Here is a 23,004-nt window from a genome sequence, read left to right on the forward strand (position 1 = left end):
TGGGGATTTTTTCTTCTTTCTCCATCACTTAACCCTAGAAATTACATCTTGTAAAGAGGACAAGCCACAAACATAAAATAAATGGGCAGTATTTTTTTATACAACATATTATTAGCTTTCCATGTCCCAACATAGGGTAGGCCATTAATTTAGATCTTTCGAAGAAGATATCACAAATTTGTAAATAGACTCTATGGCCAGTAGTTGAATGAAATGCTGTGGAGAGCAGTATACCAGATTTTAAATTTCCACATGTGAGATGTTAGTGGAGTGTAATTCCTGTGATTCTTGACCATGCTAGTTATAGTGTATCAGAGCTGAAAGCTAACAACACTGGGAAGTCCATAAAATCAATAGCAGCCCTGGGTACAAATAAGAGAATACCCTCCTTTATGAGTCCTTCTTAGAAAGATTTTAGTGAGCATCTCATTACATTTGCTTGTATTTTATAAATACAGGCTAGTTGTTGAATGCTCAAAATGCAGCCATGCGACCAAGGGGGGTGGGTGAGCATTAGAACTTCAAATACAGGTTCCCAGTTTCTTTGTCAGGGTCCATTATAACTTCAAATGGTCGCTGAGCGACCAGTCATAAGTTGAGGCCTATGTGTAAGCAACTGATACCCTTCATAAATTTCTCTAATATCCTTTTGAAACTATTTCAACTGAATTTGTCCTACAGCAAACAATTGTTGTCTTCTGGTCCTGTCTTGTCTTGTCTGGTGTCTGTCTATATCATCTCAAAGAGTTTTATCTTCTCAAAGATGCTAAATATAAGTCAGGCCAAGAAAGAGATGAATAAATGTATCTTTTAAGACAATAAAAACAGCCAGATGAAAAAGAGATCCTTTGAAATGAACGCAGATTTTATCAACAGTACTCATTCTTTGCACTCTTGTTCTACTGTGTTAGCATTGCTTTTGAGGGTGAAGTTAAGTTCCTGTCTTAGAGTATCTTTTAGTCATTGTGGATTACATGTTAGAGCATGCTGAAAGATTCCTTCTCTATGGAAGAATGTCTTTCAATTAACATCTTTAAAAGCACCAGTTAATATAACTTAACAGATTTTCTTAAACAAGTCATGGGTGGATTTCTAATTTTTATAACAAGTGTCTAAACAACCATACATTAAAATGCATATAGCAAGTAAGAATCATCAGTAATCAGTGGTAATTGTTCAGCCAAACATGAGAATGAGGTATGTGTGCGTGTGTGTGTAAAATTTTAAAATATTATTTACTTTATACACATATGATTAATATTTTAAAAGAGTAGCTTAATCTATATTAAAAGAATTGACAAACTAAACAATCTATAGCTAAAAAGAAATGTAAACAAAAAGCAGATTTTGAACATTTTTATTTGAAATATTTATACATTGCTTCATATTGGCTTACAAACTTAGCCGTATATATTCAAGGTAATTAAATGGCAAGTAAAATATGTAACACAAATACAGATCAGCAGAAGAATCTCTTGGACCAGGACAGTTTTCATGTGCCACTGAGAAAACAGACTTACCAAAACCACTCTTCCATTAGCAAAGAGAACTCTAGCCAAGCTTGATAAGTAAATCTTAATAAGCAGGTAGATTTATGAAGATAAGAATCAGTTTGATGCAGTGGTTAAGGCACCAGGCTAGAAATTGAAAGACCATGATTTCTAATCCTGCCTTAAGCCCAAAGCCAGCTGGATGACTTGGGCCAGTCACTTTCTCTTAACCCTAGGAAGGCGACAATGGTCAATCACTTCTGAAATCTTGCCAAGATAATTGCAGGGATTCCTTCAGGCAATCATTAGGAGACAACACTGATCCAAACACATCCTATAGATACTGTATAGGTCCCTATCAAAATTAACACTAATAAGAAACTATGAACCAGCCACCACTAACATTTTCTACTGATGATACTACCTTCAGAAGCATGGAGAATTAAAAGGACAGCTTGCCAATAGAGGAAAGATCTTCACATTCAGACAAATAAGATAGATCATCACATTCACAGGTTAACCTTGTTCCATGGTGCAGTCATGGTGGAGTAGACACTGAGAAAGCTGCTTTCTTGGAAGGATAATCACCACTCGCTTTTCTCAGCATTGACCTACTTGCTCCTGCTATTCATAAAAGAATACTGGACTTCTGGATGTTCATTTTCCTTTTACGTCTTGTCTCGGATCTCTTCTTACTCAGTGGGTAAGTAGCTGAACTCTTTCTCTCCTTCTATTTTATTCTCACAGATTTCTCATCCTCTGGGAAATGAAGATGGTGGATGCAGCTGTTTGGATTTTTGCTTACAGCAGTGCATCTATTTTGTGAGAAGCTTTTTGTTAAAAAAGTATAGCAACTGCAACAATATTTGGAGGGACTTGTATATCTCAGGCCAATCCCAATGAACCACTGCACTTACCTAGTCTTGGTGGTGAATCAATCACAGGCTCCTGCCATGTGAATATGTAGCCAACAAGCCATCTATTTGGTTAACATCATGACATGTGGATTTTGTTTGTTTTTGGCTTTATTTTCAGGCATCTTCCAGATGGGCAAAGCTACACTTGAGAATTGATGCATCATGTTAAACTAGGCTAAATGAATCTCATATATCTCATTAACCATCCCCACTCACGGAATGAACCAGTGGTTGTGAGGGTGCATATTCACTGCCTAATTTTATGCTTGGGCAAGTAGGGCAGGAAAACTGCCATTTTATTTCATTATGTTTATTTTATTATATTACTTTATTCAAAACTTTTTCAAACGTTCGTAAGTAAATGCATTATCCCAGTATAGGAGAAGGAATGGCAGAACCTGAGGGTGACATTACAAAAAAGGAATCAGCCTAGAATTCTTACATAGCCACAAGTAAACTAAGTTCAACCTCCCTTGAATTCTGTTGACTCTTATCTAGCCTATTAGTTGAGAAGATTTCTGTGCATATACATTATTAGCAATAAATCAGTTTAACTGGATCTTCATATGTGGACCTGATCCTTCGCATCTGACAACCGGTCTGTATTAAATCCATTACAAGACAAAATAAGGAGGCCTGGTAGACACAATTAAAAGGCAGGCATCTCAAAGTGCAAGGTTTGAATTTAGGATCACAGATGATTGTGACAAATTTTAGAGTGTGCAAACTCTGAAGCAGGTCCTTTAAGTTCTACCTGTTGTGAGCAGGATAATATTAGGTTCGGAACTCTATTCCCACTGATTTTCCTAAGTCATGATTCTAAAGCAATGTTTCTCAACTGTAGAAACTTTAGGACATGTGGACTTCAACTCCCAGAATTCCCCAGCCAGCCATACTAGTGAGGGAATTCGGGGTGGGTGGGGGGGTTGAAGTCCACATATCTTAAATTTCCTAAGGTTGAGAAACACTGTTCTAAATAGAGCTTTTCTGCAACTTTGACCAAATTCAAGTCTCTGCTTAAAATTCTTCCCTCCCCTCACATTAGCTGAGTTTCATCCTCCAAGAGTAGATGCAGTTGGTTTCTGAAATGAATACTAGCTCCTTAAACTGCAGCTGCAGAAAATGCTGATAGGAAACAGTTTGACTCATGTCTTTGCTTTTTGTGAGAAACGGCAGGGGGGGTCTTTTTATTTCCTGAAGTGCTGGAATTAAAATCCACTTGAAATCACTTCGATTACAGGAGCGCTGTGGTGAAAATGGTTTGATTTCTGGAAAACAAATAAAAAGGAAAATCAAGCACATAATTTTCTTTGTAACAGAGATATTTCATCAGATTAGTTGAGGCTTGCCTGCTTTATATTGCTCAGGCTATGGAAGAGGGGATTTAAATAATGCATAAACAGTATTTGGAGTACCTAAAATACCCTTGTGGTAAGCTACATCTTTCACCTTCTCACACAGTGGCAATGGAAATGAGGTAAGACAGATTAGGACCTCTGTGTCTAAGGAATTTGTCTCATAAATATACAATTCTCCAACAGGAGAGGCCAAATATAACCTTGGACATATTGTTGGGTGCATGCCGACCTGGATCAGGGTTACGGTGAAGAATGGGAGAAGGCTGTGTTTTCCTCCATCCCATATTCTTATTTCACCATCAGGAATCTTGTTCAATGGGAAGGAGAATTTTATGGGGGATGAAAAATGAAAGAATCACAAACTTCGTCTTACTTTTACCTCCATGTCTAGAGGTTAAATAGAAGAGATAATCCCTCTGTCTGGGTTCGGATGACCTCTGCAAACATGGATAAAAATTGTGATTAAGATACTCTATTTAATCATGCTATGACTGAGATATCATGCAAACCAGGTCTAATTAACTTGGCCTGATGCTCCAGTCTGTTTAAGCAAATCTGTTGAACTTGAAGCAAATTTCTCCAATATCATTGTTGAGAGCAGAAATACGGTAGTTGTGTCGTTCACTGCTTTCCTTAGCTGAAACATTTAAACCACAGGTAATAATAGTGATGAAAAAAAAAATAACTTTATGACCAGTCCTCACATGTATGATCTTCACTGATCTATAAAAGAAAGTAAGATCATAGGCAAAGTTAGGATTTCAATTAGTGAAAGTGGCTACTTTGCTTAATGACTGAGTTGGTGCCAATTGTGATCGCTACATGAAAACTATATCTATGTTTTTACTGATTTCACATTGATGGAACATTTTAAAAAGAATTTAAAACATAAAAAGTAGAAGATTACAAAACTCACATTGTTTAGCAACTGCCCCAATGTGGTCATACATTGAAGACCTGTATATATATGATCTTTGTACATGAGTGAATATGTATACATTTTGAAACGGAACCCCAAGAATAAGGTTTGTTTATAATGCAGCATCTGAAAGCATTTTAGAAGATATATTAAAGCTTTCTCTCTTTTCCAGGCACTCTAGCAATGCAAAGCAAATAATTGCTCTGATAGTTTTTTCTAATGCAATTAAAATGTGAAGCCAAGTTTCAAGTGGATCTAGAGAGGCCATATTAAATGCATCAGTGGTTCATTTCACTTCTAAAACATACTTTAAAAACTACAGGATGTATCTTCATTTCAAAATAGTTGAATCCGGGCCCGGAGTTAGGCTGCAATTTTACACACATATAATTGGAGGTTTCCCTGCATTGAATTCCTGGGAGCTTCATTCCAAGTGGTCATGTATGCTGTTTATTCAATGAAATCTCCCATTTGTCAATGGCTTGCAGGTGTAATTATTATTATTAAGGAAACCTGGAGGTGGGAATAGAATCTCCTTAGGCTTTTTTAAATTGGATGCCTTTTAAAACTACGTTTCCATCACTCCAAAATTTTCCAAGGAACATGGGATATTTATTTGGACTGCAGTAATCTATAAGAAGAATAGGTAAACCAACAAGGTAAGATAAAGTCATCCTTGTGCAAAATGAGAAGGTGCTCAGGAATATCTGAACTATTAGAAATATATGCTAAGAATGCATAAGGAACAAGGGCTCTTCCATGCTGACAGGATTGCTTGAACCAACTCAATAGTTAACTAATCAGTTCAGGAAAAAGTTTTCCAGAAGGCAAGTTGAGGACATCTCTATATTGTAGAAGAAGACCAAAATTCATTTGTTCAGCTTGTTTATATCTGTTGACCTGTCAGTGTGTTACACAAAGCCTTGGGTTTCTTGACCACAATTTGTTGACTAAGCTATAATTGGCTGTTTGAGCCCATCAGGCTAAGCTATGAATCCTCCTTTTAAACCACAATGGTTAGTTTTGCACAACATACAAAACCAAGTAAACTACAGTGCAGCTTAGTATGATGTGTGTGACCCTATAGTGGTGCTTTTTCCTCTATTTCAGCTACTATCTCAAGGTACACCCCAGATCTATCTTTGCGCATGATTAAAATGTATTTATTTTAATAGTGCTAAATTTATATCACATCTTTTCCCTTAAGGTAGCATACATAGCAGACTTCCTCCTCTATTTTTTTCCATGACAACAATCCTGGGCACTAAATAATTTCCTGACCCCAAGTCACTTCCATAGTTGAAATTGAACCTGGAACTCGCTGTATTAGTTCAACAATCTGCAATAACTATTACTATATTGATTCAATAATTAATAAAAATCTGGTCCCAACTGCAACATCTGCATTCAGATTTCAGATGCCATGTTTGTTTCTTTTAATATTTAAATTTGAGAAAATCGTAGCAAAGAAATATGTAACATATTAAATACTGACAAGATCTTTCAAATATCACTATAGAGAGTAATCTGATATAGGGGCTAAAAGGCTAGATTAGACACTTGGGTTAAATCTCCATGCAGAGATTGGACTACATCAGTGTTTTTCAAATTTGACAATTTGGAAACTATTTGGATTGGCTGGGAATTCAGGAGTTGAAGTCCACATATCTTAAGGTTGTCAAGTTTGAAAAACACTGGACTAAGTAGATGATATAACAACATACTTTATAGGAATAGTGTAAACATAAAATGAAAAAGGAACTATCTGCTCTAATGTCTGAATGATTTTTCAGTTTTCATAAACTGATTACAGAATGGACCTTTCAAGCAAATATTTTCTTTACAATGCTGAATTAGAAACATTTTCTTAAGGTTTATAAATACGTCTACACGTCAAAAATATACAGCACCCATACAAAACTCCATTTGGAATGATGATCACAGATCCATGAGAGAAGGTAAAAAGAAAAGTGTCAAAGAAATCTGGAGCACATTATAACTGTCACTAATATACTGGGCTACAATTCCCACTGTCCCCAGGTCTACTGTAGATAATGGATATTGCAGGCAAATACATTTGGAGAGCATTCATCTGGGGAAGGCTTGTATTGTACATTAAAACACTCCAAGACACAACCATTCATTCCATTTATTTACTAACCAAAGTTATACTTCTTACCAAACCAGTAGGAAAACAGAAAGGAGAAACAAGAGCCTTGTTCTTCCCTCCATCTCCTTTCCTTATCTCCTCTGCCACTATTTATTTTGTTTCTTTGCTGTGCAAATAGCCAACTACCTTCCAGAGGGGCTCAACCCAGCCCTTTTATGCCCTGCAGTCATGACAATGTCTTTTAAAGGGAAAATTGATTCTTTGGAATGCTGTGGGAGCACATACTTATCTTAGCCCTACAGCCCACACCTGTTGAACAGGTAAACCAGATCTTCAGCAATGGGCCTCAGCTACGACATTCCAGTTTGGCAAGCTATTACTCTCTAATTGCTACCTGTCAATCGGGTAACCTAAGCTTCTGAACCAAGTCCAAACAAGCGCATGTTCCCACGAAATCCTAAACTTTTTGACCTTTGACCCCAGCACAGGGTTACAAATAATTTTAAGCAGGGGTGGTTGGAATATATGAAGGCACTCTCATATGGTCGCCAAACACTTCTCTTCTACTTGCAACCAACAGTCATATTTAAAGGGGGACTCAAACAGCATGCCTGAAAGACACAGCTGTAAATGCAAACTTGAAATGCTTCATCTGTGTAGATGAAGGTGACTTGTTGATATTTCCAGCCACCACACCAGTGTTTCTCAATGTTTCACAACTTTAAACTGTATGGACTTCAACTCGTAGAGTTCCCCAGCCAGCATTGGGAATGCTCTGGATGTTGAAGTCCACACAGCTTAATGTTGCCAAGTTGAGAAACACTGGTGTAGCGGCTGGAAATATCAAGTCCCCTTCTGCTTGACTCCCTGGTGCTGCACTGAAATCTGTCAAGTTTCCCATGGGGGAACCAATTCCCGAAGCAGTATTTGGGAAAGGTGGAACAGGTACTTCTTGTTCTTTTCTTCCTTCCAGTTCAGGCTTGTCGAGCACAAAGCAGCAAGGCACAGTCAGCACTTGTTCCAAATAAATGCACCTCCAAACAGGCTTATGCAATACCTGTGGTATTGGGCAACTAATTTTCTCTTCCTTTTACACCGTAAAAATGAATCTCAGAAAACTGTAGATACTCCCATTGTGCCATTTCGTAATTAGGGGAACATAAGAAGTTTTGTAGATAAATCCAGGTGCTTAGACACGTTGGAAAGGGGCAGAAGTTCAAAGGAAGTAGCTCCCCTAATACTAGCCAGACATGTGCGTTATTGGGTAACAAATAAATAATGGTTCGTGTTTAATTATTTGATTCAAATAAATAAAGTTCATGTTTAATTTCTTAGGAAGTGAATGCCAAGAGTACCAGACAGTTAATTTTGACACCTCATTTGTGTCTTATTAGAGTGTGGGGGAATTTACCTTTTTTTTGGCTCAAGGATAGATGGCCAAACTAATAGTAGGAACGCTCGCTCACGTGTTAATTACTCAAAATAAATATTGCACCAAACAGAACCAAATCCAATCAGATACTGCATTTGCAAGCACATATATGAAATATGTTTGATCCTATTTGTAATTAATACAGGGTTTACATTTGCTCAAATGTCTGTTTGATCAACTATAAATATCATTTAAAACACACATAGGCTGAAACAGACAACACAATAACTTACAATTTGATGATAAAAGGAGAACTTGGCTCTTTGGTAGGTGCTGTTTTATCCAGTACAAGATTAATAATCAGATACAGGACAATGAATGCTAGTATAATTTTATCTATTGAGATATCTACTATAACTTTTTTTATTTTAGAGATTTAATTTTAAATTAAGAGCACTTTTTTGAATATCTTTGCTAACATATCAATAGCCAGAAGGGATGAATCATCTAAGGTCTATACAAGACTACATCTATTTTTTCTGTCATCCATGATTGCTTATGCTGGTACTAGCAATACCGTGAGAAGTTTATTTTAGTTGTGTACCAGAATTATATTTATCCAGCTAATCTAAGGATAGTGCAGATAATCAGATTATATGGCCTTCAACTAATCACAAAGTCAGCTAAATTACTAACATTTATGTAAGATTATTCTGATATCAATTTACAGGATCATATGGAAATCTAGGTAATGTTATATGAACAGAGTTGTTTATCATACTTTTATTTTTTGATTACGTCAGTGAAGTCTCAGAACCAGGTTTGATTTAAAACAGGCATGTGAAGATTATCTATCTCTGCTGGGTCTCAGTGGCTAATGCCAATGGTAAGGTTTATCAGCCCCTATGAGTTCAGACATTGCAACTTGCTCATGTTCCCAGATACGGGCTTTTGAAATATGACAATGACCAGGAGGGACAAGTTTGGAGATTTTTATTTTTACTAAATTTTTTGGAACCCCATTAGTACTTTAAATGGTGCTTCAATCTTAACTTGCATGCTTCTGTGCTAGTATTGACAAGTCATCCAAGTATATGCATAGTGATGCAATGCTAATGATTTTAGTGGATTGTGTTTTCTATTTAGAACCTGTTTGTATTTGTTTACACTTCACATTCCTAAAGCATAAAATGATCTCTCTCTCTCTCTCTCTCTCTGTGTGTGTGTGTATGTACATATGCATTTAGGTGTGCATGAGAAGAAATAACCATGTGCCAGCAATAAGTATTTCTATTACTACTTTGAGTTCCCCATGGTTTCAAAACTGAAATGACTGTGTAAGCTTTTAGCACCATGTCTAATTGCAGAGTCGATTGTTTTGTGTGTTGGGTACTTTTAATATTTACACAATAGTTTTCTATTGCCAAACGCATGTGTTTAATTGTTAACAGCTATAATATTTAATTAATATTTAATGTTTAATCACATGGGTGTCTCCAATATGCTAAGCTTTAGTTAGGTGGAGCCTGGGAGAGGTTCAGTCAACTATTAGTCCTAATTAATCCTGGAAAGGGATATTCCCATACATTATCCAAATATCATTGGTGACTTTTCCAATTAGCAACCCAACATCAAAAGAATTGAATGATATGAATTTTCTTATCCAGTTTTCTGACCAGTGTAGATTAACTGTAGCAATCAATTTGGCTATATATTCAAATCAATTGTAGGGAAATTTGTTCACACAAGATAAAACTTTTACAATCACAGGAAAAAGTTGAAACACTTGTATTCAACTGTGTTGAAACTTTGAGAATCTTAAACTGTGTTAATAACTTTCAATTTCCTATAAAAACAGTTAAGGAAGTCTGGAATATCCTTCCTCAAGCTGTTGGATTCCAAATGTTTGGTGGGAATTTGAGGAACTGCTGCTGTAATACACCTATGGGGGACACCTACTTGAAAAGGATGGTGTCCAGCAAAATTTCCTTTTGGGTAGGGTACCAAACTTAACTGCACTGTACAGAAGTCCGTTTCTCATTTTACTGATACAAAGCCAACTAAAATGGATCAAGAGGGAAAGTATCAATACAGTCTCCAAAAAACCTGTATGTTAGATCTCAGCTTCTTTTTCTGACTCTCTTACTCTGCTACATCATATTCAAAAGATATTAGAGGTAATATAAATCTACTTAGATTTTTGTAATTTGTAGAGTTGAGTTCTAGAGTTTTATCCTGATATTAAATTAATTTTCTTCTGAAGAAAATAATTTCATAACGTGTGCATTCTTCCACAAAGGGCAACAGGAAAATAAAGGAAGAAAAGTCCAGCGTCTTTGGGTGGCGCCCAGCATTAATGTTATGTAAACAGTGAGATGGTTCATACAAAGAAATTCCAAGAAGAGCTTGATCCAGCTACAGCCTATACCAGAAACAAACCTGCAAACTTCTTCCTCTATGTATACCAAGGAAACAGAGAGTGCTTTTATGGTGTAATGGAAAATACTGCAACATTTGCCTCAGTTAATGATAACATTTGCTAAGAATCTAGGAATACAAACAGTACATTTCAGCCCACACAACCAGGATTATGCAGTCCACTTATCCTGATTAGCAAGGATCCTATGTTCCTATTCTGTGGTCTAATCTATTTCATCTGTCCCCACTGAGCTTCATTTCCCATTTTAAAACCATCCAACCAGCTTATCTTTCCACATGGCTGAAAGAATATTAAAGAGGGGGCCAGAGGTACTTTGACTTTTGAACTGAGTCAATGTAGGCAAAAAACAATTTCTGAGAAAATTACAATTAAGCATTTTCAGTGTTATCTTGTTTTCACCCTGAATTTCACTGGATCTGAGAATCTTCCTTTAATCTTGTTTATGTGGAAATTTTCTAGCTTTTCCCCATCAGAAGCGATTTTTCTAAGAGAAGGCAATTAGAATCTACATAGTTCATGTAGCCTAGTCAGGAATCTTTTATGACACTTCCAAACTGGAATGAAACTAGATCTGTGCCTCCAATATCAAATTCTCTTTGAATTCATAATAATACCAAAATAGGAAACAAACAGGTGTTAACATCAAGAAAGCTATTTGACCTGTAAACAGTTTTTAGAACGCTTAACCTATTCCAAATAATTATTCTGAATATGAGATGAAAAGATTCAGCAATACCTATAAGGAGGAATGCTTGGTGAAAATGGTAGAACTTGGTGAGATGGCCAAATTGACTTCTTTGTTCAGAAAAATCACAGTACCCACATTTATTGCTGATTGGAAGCCCCTTGTGGACTTTTTATGTAAAACAGAAAAAGATTATCTTATGATTTATGATTTTAACGATTAGACAGAATAGATTATAGAAAGAAGAGTGTCATGATGCAACTTTACAGAAAGAGGTAAATTTATAATTGTATAGTTGCTAAAAAGAAGATTGAAAGCTACTTCTTTGTATCTTTTTTCTTTTCTATTTTTTTGTGTCTGTTTGCTTTCTTTCTTGCACTTTTAGCTTTCTTTTGATTTCTTCCTTTTTTGTTTTCTTCCTTATACTAGTTTGCATTGGTTTTTGTCTTTATTTTTAAACGTTTTAATAAAATTGTTTTAAAAAATGAATATGTGGAAATCCATACACATTCCCTTAGTTTCCAAGAGAGGAAGGTTAAAAATAACAAAATATCCAAACCAGTGATGATACTCTGGTGTCTATCTAGATATAATATAATCAGTACTTGGTATGGTTTAGTTACCACATAATAGACTAAAAATTTTCATTTCTAAAAGCTTTTATTCCAGAAATAGGATTGAATGTGTATTTGTCAGCATACCCATTCTCTGGCCAGACAAAATAATGTTAAAGCCAAGTTTTTAAGAGGTACATCATGCCTCATATTAGAAGAATTTTGCTGCATCACTAAGCATATTGCTTTTGCCATCTAGCTTGCAGAACTTTAGATGTAAAGGTGGGTGATTATTACCCATACAATTTGCAGTGGTTTCTTATGATCATAGAGATATAGTCAGATTGTTAAAATGCTTGTGATTTACTAGTATAGTATTTTTTTATGATACGGGAAATGTAAAATACTGGGATGATTTAAATGTATGAAATGTTTTGCATATTTAAATATAATCAATTTTGAGAAAATTATAATTGACAAGAAATGTTTTGATTACTGAGGGAAAATTAAGCTTAAATAAGAATTCTGAAAATAGGACTATAGCGATTTACATAAGGTGATTTTTTTGCAAATGCAATTGTAAAATAAACTGATTTGAAAAGACGCTACATATTGATGCTATTGTTATTCATATAAATATTAGAAAAATCTTTATATTCAACTTTATATGTATTGAAAATACTAAGAACTATATTTGCTCAATGTTGGTAAAAGGAGAATATTATTGGAAGAAGAGAAGATCAAGGAAAGGTATTTCTAGTTAGTATGTTGATTATGAAATCATAGAAATTAACTGTTATTGATTGTTGTTAAGTATATAAACCCAGACAACACATTGTTTACCAAGTACTAAATATTGTTATTGTAAAAAAACCAATAAAACATATTTAAAAAGGTTGTTAAAATAAACACCCTCTACAACTTTATTCATTCATGCACAGCAACATGAAATGGAATTAAATAAATAAAGATAAGACTTTTCCCTGAATGCTGCAAAAAAAGGGGGAAAAGAGCAGACATACAATATTTAACTACATCTATAAGAACAGACACTTCACTGCCGCTATAAAAATGTGCAGTTTTTCTACTTTGAAATATAAGCTAGTGACAAGATAGGTGGTATTTTAAGTCCATAGTATTGGTTTTACTCTTATAAAGCCATCATCAATTTTCTATTTGACGACAAGGAAACAAATCTGCGACCACATCCATCTAGTTTAATTTCTTTAGTAAATCAAGTGGCTTTTTTTAAATGAACCATGTAAGAAAACCTAGTAGTTAAAAGAAAAAGAAAAAAAGAATTGAAGGTGCAGGGAAAATTGTGGCAAGTGTGAATAACTCTGCTTATTCTATTTACTTTTTGAACAGGAATAAGGAAGTAAGTTCTTCAACACTGTCATTGTTTATTTACAAAGTCATCTCAGGGGAAACAAAATCACGCAGCAACTTGAACCATTCAATCCACAAATACACTGCACGCTACTGAACACCATTCAGAGTAATCTCAACTGCATTTTCCTTAAAATATCATTAAAAATAGTTTTTTTTCAAACTGAGCTCAATCCCAAAGTAACTTCATGGACACAGTCATGCAGTTTCCTTTGTAAAACAATGAAAATGGCTTGCCATGGTCCACTTCATGATGTTTCTTGCTTTTCTAGGTTGGCCCACAACTTTGTTATACTCCCTGATTAGTCCCCCATCCAAGTAGGAACCCGTGGTGCCTCAGACAAGGTCAGCCAGGTGCTGCTACCTCGTGAGAGTCAATGTCTTCAGGGATAGATAAGTTCCTTTATAATGAGATGTAATACACAGGACACAAGAAGTGTTGGTGAGATTTAATATAGTACTAAAAACTAAAAAGCTCATTTAACTCAGTTAAATTTATTTAACTCAGGCAGTAGATGGTGCTGATATATTTTTAGATGCTATTCTCAGTGGCATCTACCCCAACCTTTTTTTCACATTGGAAAAAAAAACTTTAAAAATTAAAAAGAAAGGCTACAAATCTAAGTTCTGGCCTCCATCATTAATTTTATTCCCAGAAATGTTTTGTATCCCATTAGCTTTTTCAGAAAATGAAATAATAGGCAACTGAAGCCTAGAACTTTGGTTGGAAACATGGCCATTTGCTCAGAAAAAAGGATAAAATTAAGCAGAGAAAATAGAGAATATCATACAGGAGAGAGGGACAGTGATGATGTCAGGTGGCATTCTGATAAGTCTGTGTTGGTTATGTCCCCCATGCAACTAATTTTGTAAATCAACAAATCCTTCTCCGTAGCCAAGATATTACACAGGAGGTAATTTGAATATTCAACATGGTTATTACTATGTGAGCTAATTAGGGCAAAATCTGATAACCCAGTTTGAAAAGCCAGTATATCTTTTAGCTATATTTGAGCCAACTATTTGTTCAGTTCTGGTTACTCTATTTAAAATATTAGGTAGTAGAGTCAAAAAAGTACAGCTTATAGCTCAGACATCAGAGGATATGATAAAAGGTAGCTGAAAATACCTAGCCCGCACTAGGTTGGGTAAATTAGGCTGTAGGCTGACATTTGCTGGGATTAGAAAAAAATATTATTCAGGAAGGAGAGCGTGATAAGAGATTTAAAGAATTATACGGTTTACAGAAAATGCATACAGATATGACCCTTTTTATCTCATATGATAATAGAACTTCAGATCATCTAACAAAATTGATTAGCAATAGAGCTGGGATAAAAAAAATGCATAAGTAATAATCTATGTGATGCCAACTCTCAGCGTACAAAGCTAATGCTAGCACTGAGAGGTTAAGCGAGCTCATTAACTAATACTAATTTATTATACTTATGTTCTATCTTTGTTGCAGAGCATGCATAGTTTCTTCCTCACTTTTATTCTTACATTAATCACTTTAGAAAGATTAATTCTGGAAAGCAAAAGTTTGGAATAGTTAACGTTTACTCATACTCAGCAATTTTTTTTATTTTCTCATGCTGATTCCATATTCTATACAAGCTAAATCTCTAACCTGTATAGATTAAGCACCACAACTATACTATCTTTGACATAGTTATTTACCTTTTCTATAGACATTTCCTGTACTTCTAGCTATTTCTAATACTGCTACTATATCCTTTTCTAATAGACTTACATGGTAAGATAAGTTTTATAGCAACTGAAGCATTCACTTTGGAAGAGAAACATGATTTTAAATACTCAGTGAGCCATAAAGATTTACTCAGTAGCTTTAGGCAAGTCATTATGTCTAATCTACAATAATAATGCCTGGCTGCTTGAAAAAAAGGGCAGGATAGAAGTGCATTGCCTCCTACCCCACTTCAGATAATCAGAAAATACATCACTGATGAAAGTGCTTGTATCTTAAAATGTTTGCAGATTATATATTGCTCCCTCATTTATTTATATTGCAATTGTTGTTTTTATTATTTTTGTAATGTTAATTGGCCAACCAAATTACAACTATTTTTTTTGTTAATTTCAACAAAAGGCTCTTATCACCAAAATTATTACATAACCTAAAATTTCAGAAATATAAACAAAGCAGTCATATGTATAAATTCAAAGTACATATATCCAACGTTAAATATTTATTAGTGAACAGAAAGAGTACTAGCCTACATTTTTACTAGCATACCTAATCCATCAATCTACAGTACTCTCTTTACAGAAAAGGGCAACATTTTTATTACATCAAGAGAGGGTATTTTTGTGTGGTGTTTTACTCATGGAATGTTATGAAAAAAAAACACTATTATTCTGTACCTGGTATTATGGCGGTAATAAACAATGACTTGATACTATTCTCATAATTGCAAGTACAAGGATTAGCAAGAGCTCTGGAGATTATTTTTTTTAATTGTTAACTGCTGCAATGAGCCTCAAGAATAGGAACAAAGTTATAAGTAGTTTGGTTCAAATATGTTTGTTTAAAATATGGCTATATCAAAGTAGAATATCAGTACTCAAATATTTTAAGTATTTTCTTGACCTATAGGCTCAAAGAATAATCTTCACTTAAGGCACTCTGAACAATCTGCACAGATAATTATGGTATTGAGAAAGAATTAAATCTAATTCCAGACAGCCTCTATGTGTCAAATTTAGGTAGTTTTGCCTTTGGGAAGCACAGTGCTAATAACTGACCATATCAATGACTATTTTTTTTTTGTCTCCAGTTTCTGTCAACAGTTGCTTACAATAGGCAAAGTTAACAATTTACCACAACAGCATAATTTAAAGCTAACACACAGCAGTGTTGACTGCTCTTGCTCTTGCTTTGAGAAGTAATCTAGGATAATTCATGTTTGAACAGGTAAGACCGAGTGCCAGGAGATAATGAAAGAACATTCATAAGACATATTTTAGATGATTGAATAGGACTACACTTCCCACCTTCATCAAACTCTGATAATCTAACTCATCTGGAGAGAACATTAATTTCATAGATTTTGGAAACCAGGCTATTATTCCTAATATAATATGATGAGAAGCCAGTCATGGTTTTTGTACTGAATGAATAATTGTAATGAATTGGGAACTCTAATAAATTGAGTACATTCCCATATCCCTTAATTGTATTTGGTTGGCCATATAGAGATGATGAGAAACAACTGAGTAACATTATCCCAGACACACCTGATGGGAACTTTTCTCATGAACTCACTTCTGCATAAATATTGTTAGACTGGGGTAGAAAGTCAGTAATATATAAAGTAATTCTCTAAGGTGCTGTGATAAATCATAAACATGGAGAGACAGAAATTTTGCTGTCCTACCAAGAAATTATTTCAGCACTCTCCAAATATTTTGGATTGCAATTCTTGATACCCCCAGTCAAATATTGCTTTTAGCCATGCATTCTAAATCATGATGGATATACATAAAAAGAATGACTGCCATTAAGGCAACCTAACCCATTATAATCAAGCTTCTATCTTCTGCAAACTGAAAAAAATAAATAAATCTTCTCGACCTAAGTCACAACCCCCTTCAAAACAAATTATATAACAAGATGATTACTAAGTTTTAAGATACATAAGGGATTAAGTATAAGTGCTACCTGTTGCAAAATTAGTAGCTGGCTTTGTGCATGGTGCTCTTTATTGGAATCTGGCACAGGAGTTTTCAATGACATACCAATAGAAAAGCAAAAACATATTTAAGCTTCCCCTATATTAAAAGAACTGTTATTCAAACATCTGTTTTCTTTCTATTGTACTTATTAGCAGCATTGCTTTGATACAAATACAACCTATTGGCATCTTTATCCCATAAATTTGTTTTAGATGTTTCTAGAACACATAATTTTATGTACTTGTAATTATATTTTGTAACTCTCATTAAACCGTTTGAATATGTTTTTCTGTCCCTAAACAGCAAACCCAAACAATGCTATTATTAAATGGAAAAAACTACATACACGTTAAATTGATATAGAAACAGTTGCTTTTACCTTGTTTTTTTTTTACAGTAGAATTATATCTGTTTGAGAAAGGAAATAGCCAAAGTGAAAGTATAGAAACATTGAGTTTCAAATGTAATGAAGTATACGACCTGCTCTTTAGCAAATCCCACTCTATTTTTCTTGTTTATTCCATTCAAACTCTATTTAGGATTACATATTTACTCTGGTTGCTTTTGTAAGCATCGCATTCTTTTCTATTTTTTGGACAACGGATAAAATCTTGGTTTCTCTTAACATTTGGTCTAATTAATTCACAATAGGGCTTATTCAGTAATAAATATGACATTGGACAGAACCTTTTTGATGTACAGTATGATCCAAGATTCAGTTTTTAAGCTAATATGTATCTTGTATTTCCATACTGTATTTAAAATTACGATATTAATTCCCAATTCATGGCTATATTCTGAACGTGTTATTTGGAAAAATTTTTTTAAAACAGCAGAACTTGATTGCAAAAAGTTCTGTAAATTAAGTTTTAATTTGAAATAAAAAGCCATCTAATTTAAGATTACATTGCCCATTGAAAACATCCAAAAAGCTTCCATTTCCTATTTTTGGTCCCAGCAACTTATATACTTATCTTTGCAATAATTGACCAATTTTTCCTCCAGAAGTCATCTATTGCACCTATTTTTTTTGAAAGCCATGAAGCTAGTGATTATCACCCCATTGTACAGCTGTAAATTCCATTGTTACTTTCTTACTACCCCATAAAAGCTAATAGGGGCACAAGAGCTATTTACTAGCCCATTAAATGATAACTATCAGATGGTCATATCTGTTACATCAAAAGAGAGAGATCATTTTCCTAAAATCTTTATCTGTTCAACTCTTCTTCCTCTCCACAGCTGAGTGGCCAAATTCCTTACATAGGTATCACTTTCAGAGTGTTATGAGGGATTGACTTTCAAATAAGCATACATAAAATAGCAGACTGAATTGCTTATTTCCACCATTGATTGACAGGGTCTGTAGCAAACACTAGATAGTCTTTCCTGGAAAATGGGGAAAACCTTGCATTTCACTGTTAGGCCACGATATACTTACCAACAACAGATTGTTCTCTGTGGAAGTACCAGAGGATAAACAAATGCAAAGAACTAAACATGAAGGATCCATCCAAGCTCTAGGGACTGGATATTTATTATTGTTCATTTCCACTCCTGAACTTACTTTTTAAAAAGCAAAATAGTGTGTACTAATTCTAATTTATCACACACCTTGCAGGAATGAAGTCAGGCAGTAAGGCAAAAGGATATAAATACTGCAAACATTACAGCACCGAGGTGAGAAAATACACAATTCATATTTATTCTTCTTACCCAAGGAAGCAGTTTGAAAGTTTTCAGTTGAAGCAAAGGGGATGCGGCTGACCTTTTTCTCTCCATCTAGCTCCATCTAGCTAAAGCCCCCTAAGCAAATCCGAACAAAGTGAGATGTGCAATGAAGAAGCCGTCTTAATTTAAGTCAGCCCCTTCATGGCCCTAGGCAGGCCTGCAAATCCTGTCGCGGCAGTTTAAAACCCACGGAACTTCGAAACACAATAACGGCCCTTTATGTAACAGATAAAAAAAGTATTATGGGAAAAAAGGCGGCTTAAGGTGGCCGTTTCTATCCCCCAACTTCTTGCCGAGGTCCACACAGAGGGCGGGCAGCGCCTGGTGCTCTCCCTCTGGACTCCAGGTTGACTTCCCTGCCTTTTGGGCGCGAGGTTATAGGCGGGCAGCGGGGTGACTTCAGGACTCGGAAAACAGCCGCCAGCCAAAGGCCCTTGTCGTTCCCCGCAACTCCTGTCCCAGCTCAAGTCCAGGCAACCCTGCGGCTCCCTTGCTCTGTCTGTCTTCTCCTCCACCCTCATTTGCGGGAATAGCGGCAACCTCCTCACGCGCCCTCGGCCAGGCAGCTCGGCCTCCCGCGGCTTCCTCTGCCGGGCTTCACCTGCCCTGCTACCCCAGTGTCCCATTCAGCTTCTCTTGATCTCTCTCTCTCTCTCTCTCTGCCTGCCCCCAATTTCGCGCCCTTCACCCCACGCTCCTTCAACCGCCAGAGCTCTGCTTCCCAGAGGCGCGATCACGCCGAGTTCTAAGCCAGGGCCTTACCTGAGCGCGCCTCTTCCAATGGCTGCTCACCTGAAGGCCCGCTCCACCCAATCAGCTCGCGGCTCGTCCCTCTTGCCTGCTATCCTTGAGTGAAAGAATCCAGCTTCTCTTGGGAAAGTTACCTGTAGGCGCCTTCAGCTTTTGTTGCTTGGCTGCTCGGTGCCCTAAACCGCGGGGGGAGGGAGTGCAAAAGAAAAAAGGCCAGCCAGTCTTCTTCCCACATGCGAGGGGCGGGGAGAAGGGGGCTTTACCTGTCCCACTCCTACCTCTACGGCTGGCTGAGGGAGAAGTAGAGGGGGGAAAGAAAAGCAGAATTACCAGTAGCTCTGGTTCTGCCGTCCCGGGAGCTCGCTCGCTCTCACACGCGAGCGCACACACACACACACACCTTTACCTGCACAGACTTGAAAGTCCAGTTTCACCAGAGAGACTGAGGCATCTGGAAAAGGGGAGAGAGTTCATTGGATCAAACATGTCACAAGAGACGGACAAGTAAGTGATCACAGCCAGCTTGCTACTTTTGCTGCTCCTGAACGGATCAACTGGTTGGTTGTGTTTTCTTTCCCTTAAAGAAAAAAACAAAACAAAACACGATCTCGGTGGTGGACGCACTGCGATTACATTTCCTCCTTTATACAAGGAATACAGGGGTTAAATAGAACCCACAGGAGAGCTATTGAATTCCACTAACTTCCCCAATCTCTTTTCCAACCCCCCTCTCTTTTTTAAAAAAAGAAATAATTGGCTCTGGGTTCTCTGTGTAACTTTCCCAAACTTTGGGGAGAGCTTTACTTCTGCGCTATGCAACTGGAGGACCAATGCCTTCATGTCCTTCAGGGCCTAGATATGAAATGCGATTCTTGGCTTTTGTATGTGAATGCAACAAAAGAGCTTTTATATTGGATCAGAAACGGCCATCTTCTTCCCGTTTTCTTAGCACTTCTGCATGTGTATTTTGGGATAGAAAGATGTAAAAGATGGAGTTTAGGAATTCTTTATTTCAAACGGGGGGGGGGGAAATAAGATGGTGAGGAACGAGGGGGGGGGGCATAAGCAAAGGGACGGATTAAAAACACCCTGATTCTAGAATTAGAAAATAAGCATATTGTAGAAGGGAGCATGCAGGGGAAAGGAATATCCCCCCCCCCAGTAAGAGGAAGTGATTTTAAGTAAAAATATTATTTTGTTTTTCCACTAGGTTGTATGTACATGTGGCATAAAATATTCCACTCCATGATAAAATGTTATGAATTTCACTTCCTTAAATCCCCAAATAAGAGTAAAATCAAAATTCACTTTATTAAAGATGTCAAAATTCTTTGAAAAACTTTAGGTTGTACATAGAGGTATCTTGAAATAAGCAATAAAGCCTACTGTTTAAGAATGTTCATAATAAATAACATTAGCATTTTTTTTGAAGTTCTAACACGCCAATCCTAAAGGACACATTGTGATTCTGAGATTGTTGTGTGTGCAGACATAACACTCTATTCTACAGTGGCCTCTCTTGTATTCCTTTCCCCATTTTCAAATGGGTGCAAGGTGGAAGTTAGACAATCTTGCCCAGGCTTCATCTTCCCTCCCAGCACCTCCCTATGACTGCGTCTTCCTTATGGCAATTGTTACTGGCTCCTTCTGAGCTTCCTGGTAGCTGCAGATCCTACCAATGCTAAAGGGAGAAGGCCAGGATCTTGCAGTGGGCTGGGTCTCAAGATAAGGAATAACAGATTGTATCTTGAACTTACTTCTGAGCCTGTGCAGCACATTGTTATCATGCACAAGAAGATCATCTCTAGCACTGGGACAAAAGTCCTGTTGTGGAGTTTCTGTCCTGGGCTACTGGTGAGGAAAAGGGAAAGACAAAAGCATGAGGGAGGGAAGCAGAAAACAACAGGATTCAGTTTAGCAGGAAAAGGAACTTGACAAATTCTTAATATGAGAAAGCTGGTTGGTGAAAAAGGACTGACTGTCTTGAAAGTTGAGAGTGGAATACATAAAGTTCCATAATTAGAAAATGACTAATATAGCAGTGATGTATTGGTCTCCTCCCCAACACACACACACACACACACACACACACACACACACACACACTGTTCATTGCGAAGAAATTTATCTTTTCATGGTCAGTACAAGAGGGCTAGATCATTCAAAATAAGGTGGCCTCTCCATGGAGTCTTTTGGAACTTCTTTTAATGCATAATAACTGTCAGTTGATTCAAGATTGTGTGCAAAGAGCGATGATGATTTTGATTTGATAAAACAAGATGAAAAGGTTTAATCCTTTGCATCACCTCCTGGAACTTTTAGAAGGTGGTTTTGTTCCATGTAGTACTTTATTCATTATTAAAGTAGGTGTGCCCATTCAAGTCTGGTATGAAGGACAATGGTTCAAAATACAGATTTTGATCGGTATCTGAGATGTTACGTATTTGCCTGGGTTAGTCAAAGTGTCTTGAAAATCCTTTGAGTAGAAGTGAAGGAAATGTGGGTTTTTCGTTTCTTTTTGTTTTTTAATGCTTTATTTCTGTGGCTAAAGTAGTCAACCAGATTTTGGCTTAATGCCAAAATTAATTTGTGTAACGTTCAGGCTACATTCCTATGAACATTTTACTTAATATCCTGAATTTATTGGATTTGTTTTCCAATAAATGGGTTTAGGATTACTCTGCAAGACATATGTGATAGGTAAGGCATTCTCATTTATTTCATGCAATATTTTATACAAAGTTTTAAAAGTATTATTGTTTTAATTTTTATTTACATAGTTGCATTAAACCATCTAGTACTTAAATTATTTCCATATGAAAATAAGGTTCCTTACAAAACTAACCAATAAATTGACAATACCCTTTTTGCTGTGCACATTATCGTTCAAAATTATTATATGGCTGTTACTAATTTTGAATTATTTTTCCACCAATGGCAACAATTTTTATTCCTTTTTATGTGGAGGAAGTTAGACTGAAAGACTTCTAATGAACCTTCAGCTTTTATTCTCAGAAGCAGTTGGAGATGGGAGAATGGGGAAAATTGGCAAAGGTGTAGACATTTCTAGATTTGAATCTGTAAAAGATCATAGAGACACTTGTCAAGAGACAGCTACTTTAATCCCACATTGGATGCAGCAGCAACTTTTCTAATTTGATGTCCATCTCTTGTTTCCATTTGAAAGGGTCTTCCAAATGTTTCTAGCTTTGTATATATTTTATTTGTTATATCACCTTTTCTTTAATTACTTAAAGTCATATGCACAGTTATCTCCATTTATTTTTTATATTTGTAACAATTCTTTGAGGTTATATCTGACTCAAAGTCAGCCAATGACCTGGGATTTAGAATTTGGATCTTTCCAGTCCTAATTCAACCCTCTAATTATATAACAATAGTTCGCTTGACTGTGAACCCTTGGGAAACAGGGAATGGTCTGCATTTCAAGAAGATTTTGCATTTAAAAAAACCTATTTTTCTGAACATAATGCAGTTTTATTTTGTGAAAACTAATTTTTCTCCTTGTCAGTAGAAGTATTGCCCTGCAGGAAAGTTAAACACAATAGGCTATTAAAATGAAGAGGATATAA

At 36.1% G+C, this 23,004-nt stretch overlaps 1 protein-coding gene and 2 long non-coding RNA genes across 8 annotated transcripts in view; 2 read left to right on the forward strand and 1 right to left on the reverse strand.

Moving 5' to 3' along the window:
- LOC120301492 overlaps positions 1-18,640 on the forward strand; it is a 64,723-nt gene extending 46,083 nt beyond the window's left edge. For both annotated transcript variants that reach the window (XR_005554915.1, XR_005554916.1), the window contains exon 4: positions 10,466-18,640. This is a non-coding gene — a long non-coding RNA (uncharacterized LOC120301492). The remainder of the gene's footprint in view (positions 1-10,465) is intronic.
- On the reverse strand, positions 1,342-19,726 carry LOC120301490. 4 transcript variants are annotated; one of them, XR_005554913.1, is made up of 2 exons: positions 19,546-19,726; positions 1,342-4,202 (listed from the first exon to the last, which is right to left on the reverse strand). It is a non-coding gene; the product is annotated as an uncharacterized LOC120301490 (long non-coding RNA). The 4 variants fall into 4 exon arrangements; XR_005554912.1 differs by having other exon boundaries at positions 19,454-19,726; XR_005554910.1 differs by having other exon boundaries at positions 19,424-19,561.
- A 20-nt stretch (positions 19,727-19,746) lies between these two features.
- The window catches only part of GRHL2 (grainyhead like transcription factor 2), an 82,607-nt gene continuing 79,349 nt past the window's right edge, over positions 19,747-23,004 (forward strand). For both annotated transcript variants that reach the window (XM_039328865.1, XM_039328866.1), the window contains exon 1: positions 19,747-19,915. In XM_039328865.1, the coding sequence (XP_039184799.1) occupies positions 19,896-19,915 (20 nt within the window). In that variant the 5' untranslated portion in view covers positions 19,747-19,895. The remainder of the gene's footprint in view (positions 19,916-23,004) is intronic.

This window comes from Crotalus tigris, unplaced genomic scaffold (assembly GCF_016545835.1).
Source record: "Crotalus tigris isolate CLP2741 ecotype Arizona unplaced genomic scaffold, ASM1654583v1 scf7180000024384.25900115:4084858, whole genome shotgun sequence".
NCBI lineage: Eukaryota > Metazoa > Chordata > Lepidosauria > Squamata > Viperidae > Crotalus > Crotalus tigris.